The sequence below is a fragment of the Lottia gigantea genome, assembly GCF_000327385.1.
Source record: "Lottia gigantea unplaced genomic scaffold LOTGIsca_81, whole genome shotgun sequence".
Classification (NCBI taxonomy): domain Eukaryota; kingdom Metazoa; phylum Mollusca; class Gastropoda; family Lottiidae; genus Lottia; species Lottia gigantea.
In genome coordinates, this window is record NW_008710694.1 from 548,052 (window position 1) to 554,010 (window position 5,959).

The 5,959-nt window shown below is 29.2% G+C and overlaps 1 protein-coding gene across 1 annotated transcript; it reads right to left on the reverse strand.

Moving 5' to 3' along the window:
- Positions 1-2,336: 2,336 nt before the first annotated feature.
- Positions 2,337-5,745, reverse strand: LOTGIDRAFT_222373 (hypothetical protein; the record flags this gene model as incomplete). The annotated part of the gene is made up of 6 exons (XM_009067293.1): positions 2,337-3,639; positions 3,988-4,115; positions 4,427-4,576; positions 4,829-4,984; positions 5,174-5,404; positions 5,620-5,745. The coding sequence occupies 6 exons, from the start codon at positions 5,743-5,745 to the stop codon at positions 3,588-3,590; spliced, it is 843 nt and encodes a 280-aa protein (XP_009065541.1). The 3' UTR covers positions 2,337-3,587.
- Positions 5,746-5,959: the final 214 nt, after the last annotated feature.

Consider the following 5,959-nt stretch of genomic DNA (forward strand, 5'->3'; position numbering starts at 1 on the left):
AGGATTATAAAATCAAAAGGGTACAAACAGAAGTGTTCCATATACGCAATTAAAGGCATGAAATCTAATTTTTGACCAATAAGCATTTATTTGTGAGAAATTCTAGTCATTTCCTATAAAATATATACTGACTAATACATAGATTAGTATTGTCTAGTTATAGTCAAGTTATATTAATATTGTTCATAGATTATATATATGCACGCCCAAACAAAAAATATATTTTATTTAAGTATTGGTAACCATAAAAGCTGCCTTATTCCGTGCTTATTATTATTGAAAAGTAATACACACAGCTGAATATAGACAACTATATTACTTTTAACAATTACTGACTTGATCACAACCTTACTATAATTGAAGAGAAGAGAATATGAGATAAGCTCGATATATGATAGATTATTACTTATATAGCTTACATCATCCTGAATTGAATAGTTTAAATTTACAGATTACAATAGTATACAACATACTTCAAAATACATACTTTTAACTACACATACAACAATATATATACACACATATATAATATATATATATAATTGTTTATACACTGCAACATTAACACACTTTAAATATTGCAACATCAACACACTTGAAATATTGCAACATTAACATACTTGAAATATTGCAACATCAACATACTTGAAATGTTGCAACATCAACACACTTGAAATATTGCAACATCAACATACTTGAAATATTGCAACATCAACATACTTGAAATATTGCAACATCAACATACTTGAAATATTGCAACATCAACATACTTGAAATATTGCAACATCAACATACTTTAAATATTGCAACATCAACATACTTGAAATATTGCAACATTAACATACTTTAAATATTGCAACATTAACACACTTTAAATATTGCAACATCAACATACTTGAAATATTGCAACATTAACATACTTGAAATATTGCAACATCAACATACTTGAAATTTTGCAACATCAACACACTTGAAATATTGCAACATTAACATACTTTAAATATTGCAACATTAACACACTTTAAATATTGCAACATCAACACACTTGAAATATTGCAACATCAACATACTTAAAATATTGCAACATCAACACACTTGAAATATTGCAACATCAACATACTTGAAATATTGCAACATCAACATACTTGAAATATTGCAACATATGCTCATATGTTACAACAAATAACCACACAAACATTGTTGCACGCACACACAGTTATTACAAAATGCACATAATGCAAATTAACACACATACACATATTGCAATAAAAAAGAATCTAAAATCTACTGGTAAATAAAATAACATATTAGACTAAATTATAGTACACTAGTTGAATACAATTTGGATCAGATTTATTGCCCAATTTTAATGTGTCTCTGAATGCACATAATTATTTTGACATGACAATAATCACAGGTTTCTGAAGTATAATATAACTACTAAATGAACTAGGAAACGCTATTAATAAAAACTACCTTTATCAGCGATTATTTCGTTATTTCATAGTTATATTAATTTCAGAACCTGTATTAATAACAGAGAATGTAACAATGTATATTACAAAAAGAAAATGGTTATATTTGAAAGGATAGAAGACAGAAAGAGAGATGGTAGTTTCAATGCTACAGAACAACATCAAACCTTATTCTACAGGTTTAAGCCTTTCAATAAAGAGATAAAATAGTTTTCAGTGGGGAACGGTGTTCTAATACTATTTCGCCTCATCTGTATAGAGATATAAAAGTACTCAATAAGGTTTAGTGTTGACATCTTAGCAGAGAGAAACCACAATAATTACACTTTAGAAACTTTATTTACAACATGGGTTTAAATGGAAAGAGAAGTTTTAAATTCAACAAGAGAAATAAATAGTTAACAGATATCAGTTCTCTTTTTATAACTTATCATATTATCTCTCACAAATTCTTTTTTTAATGTAATTTCACAATTTTACAAAATTTATTCTTTTTCACATAATTTGATCATTTTGGAATAAAGTTTCTCTATATTGCATTTGTTCCGCAAAAAATATCAGATTGAATTAAGTATTAGTTACCCAAATTAGTAACATAATGAAGGTTTGAAATTAATTAAGTGAAGTAAACAAGTGACTACAGAACAATACCAGGTAAAATTACCATAATGAATCCAAGAGGTTGATCTTTACTTAATTCCTTAGTAAAGAAATAGCAAAATATTCTTACAATTGCCTCATGTATTATGTATCTATTATTGACATGTCATAATTCTTATACTCAATTTACAACAAGTTTACTTTAAAGAAGTCCGATTTTGAAAACTTACAAACAGGTTTAACATCACATCAGTCTGTTTCCTATAAAAGCAATGCTAAATAGTTGTATATTAAAGTTTTTATTCCTCTTTTTATATACCTAACTTGATCATAAGAAACATCTTATAATCTTTTTGTCTGCTCTTTTATATTTAATATATTTCATGTTAGTTTTTCTTCTATGAAAATATAAAAGTATTAAAAGATGAATCAAATTTTAAAAATCATATTTCATAATCATTAACAATAAAATAAAACGAAGTTTTTAAACAAAATGACGACATGATCACAATGAATTTCATGTTAAAGTCTCATATATAATGTAAATATGATAAAAACATAACTATACTTGGAGGTTCCTTGATAAAAACATAACTATACTTGGAGGTTTTCCTGATACAAATATGAATTGTCCACTTTTTTTGTTTTAGGCCAATCTAATTAAAAGTCGATATTTAGACATGGATTCTGCATATGAATGAAGTTTTACCTCATATTTTCCAGATGGATTCTGCACAAAGATGCATGTGATTGGTTGAAATGGATGTCAACAGTACGCGATATATCTATTTAGATTACAATGGAGACTAACGAAAAATAGTAACAATACAAAATTATAATCTAATTTTAAAAAGATAGAATGATATATCAAGTCCTCTTCCTCATAAAATCTAATGATTAAACTTTGATTGCATGAGATTTTCAGAAATCTTAGTCACTTATTCCACCCCAGAAGAACTGTTCATGTCTATATCTAGAAATCACCCCAGCATGTTTATTAATATTGTTTGAGTATAGTTATTCGACAGCAGTGTGTCCTGAACTTCGATAATAATACAGACTTATATAACAGTTAGAAGTATGGTGTCGCCCATACTCCATTATTACAAACTGCATTACCTTGTATCACAAATTGCAACAATTTGATTGGATTGTACCCTGGCGAAAAGAGCCCTCAAAGCCCTTAAGAGGAAATGTCACCATTGGGGCATAATTTTTCATGGACTTTAGGTCAGGTGCACTGGATTTTCTAGTGTACAATCCAATCAAACTTCCATTATACAAGAAAAAGGCTTAATGATGTCAAGGTAGTGGACACTGTTTGTAATAGCTTGACATTAAGAAGATGTCCTCTTGATTAAACATTATTAAAAAATCAAGTAAGATCAATTGCTATACTGATTGTAAGGTGTGTTCAGTCGAAAATGTCACTAATATACACATTAAAAACACTGGCAGTGATTGGCTGTAGCACTGTTTATAGTTTATAAAAACTTCTTTGATTGGTCTGGTTTAAATAACTTCATTCTTTATCGTCTTTACTTTAGCAACTTCATGAAATACCCTGAAATAATAATAAATTGATTATATAAATGATAAAGCATGTGATTCCTGAACTGCTATTCCTTGTATTGAAGGATCAAGTCAAGCAAGTATATCAAAGAAGCAATGTAAAATAGTCCAGTTTTCCTATCAATATCTTTCTCAAAAGACAAGAGTTTGTTTACAAAAAACTAATATTTAGAGACCAATTTTTCACCCAATCAGCTTTGGCAAAATTTTATTTTTAGTCACTCACTTGTAAAGAATTTCGCAATCATGTGACATTTTGACCGACAGCTAGCATTAGATTCTTCAATTTTAATGGTTAAGAATTTGTCCTTCAGTTAAAATACTAAGACAGAATACTTACGTGTGAGAATATTTGGAGATGATAGTGGTAAGATTTTTCGGTGGTGAGGTGATAAGGGTATTTAATTTATGAACTATTGGTAATAACTCTTCTACTTTATACGTACTAAAATACTCTAATGTCTTCGTCTACAATAAATATCAAGTATTGGAATAAGACACCTTTCCTCATCCAGGTTTTATAAAGGATAGACTGGTACACAAGATCCTTGTGAACTAAAGCTGTTATCCTTGTAAATAAGGTTGTTTTTATGTAATATCCATTAGTACAAAACCAATTCAAAACCATTTTCGAGCAGTGGAACAAACCCTACTAACTGAACATTGCAGTAAAACAGCTTTGCATAATGTTAGAGGGTGAAAACAAAACTTAGCATGGAAGATTTAAATTTAACTAGAAGATTGAATGATATAGATCGAAGTAACAAGTTCAAACTTACCCATTGTCCTTCATTTTTCATTCTTCGAGCTAAATGTAGGGCGGCAGCAGCTACTTTAGATTCTCTGACTGATATTAAACTATAATCCATTAGGGACATCTCTAGTATATATCTAGCTAACGTTAATGTCTTCATCTCAGCCCTTATACACTGAAAAAGATTTTTAATTCACTCATAAAAAATGTTTAATTCAGTAACATTCAGACATGACAGGCAACAAGAATTGAATAAATAGCTTTGGTGATTCATATGACATTAAGATTCAAGTAGCATAAGTGATATGTTTTAGGAAATATACTTTTCCCAAATAAATTTAGCTTAATTTACATCTAAGACTGGTTTTCCCATACTCCAAGAATCCATTACTTTACTACTCTATAAATAATCCTTTAAAAGTCTAACCTTGGCAAATCTTCGCAGATATCTATATGATAATGGCATACCAAGATCAAACCCAATAGTTTTTAATAAATTTCTCTCCATTTCTAAAAATTCTCTCCTATTATACGCATCATCACAAATATAGAGAAAATCTTCAATCAAAGGGGGACATCTTTCCTGGAAAAAAAACAAACAGGGCATCGAATTATTACATTAGGTCTATCAACATTGTGAACTAGAAAAAGCATATGGAAGGATAAACGAGATCAGACACAGAATCAACCGGAGGATCATAAAAAGGATTTAGGTTACGTAAGCTCCCAAAAGGTTTGGTCATAACAAGGGAGGTAATATTCTGCTACTTACATCAAATTTACAGGCTACAAACAAGGCTGAGGCTCCAATTAACTGTAACATTTCTTTAGGTGTTTCTTTAAGAGAGAGATAGGTGTCAACTAACTTTACACCTAGATACAGTGTCTCGTGATTTAATTCAAAATTCTCCTGTACTTCTACCAACCAATCAACTAATATACACCTCATATTGGATGTTAGTTGAGCTTGACGGCTCATGTAGGGTTCTATTTGAAACTTCTCCTGTAAATAATATATATAATATTACTTGATTAACTCACTACTCTACAGTTTTAGAAAACATACAGATTTTGTTTCTGTAATAATTTATAAGTAACAGCAACATTTTCATTTTTGTCCATTCTACTTACAGCCATTCAATCATTTACTCTATCATGACTAAGCTTATATTAGTTATTAATAATGATAACATCAAATTTTATACAACAAAGCCTCACCTCTCTTTCCATGTAATATCTAAATATATCTTTAGCATAATTTCCACACTGGACAGGATCAGTGAGATTCTCTTTATCAATGTCATCAACATCATCTGGTACCTGGAATAGACAAACAATGTACATGAATATTATAATATAATGAAATACGCCTTTGCAGCAAATCAGCAATAACATACCTTGCCAGAAGTTATTAAACAAAGCTAGCCCTTATCTTTTTAGAAAGGTTCCATGAAACCAGTAATTGATATTAACAGAAGTTACAGTCTTCAATATAACATCTCAAAATAAAACTGGGTAGATACACAATCTTATCTATAAATATAAGAAACTTATAAAT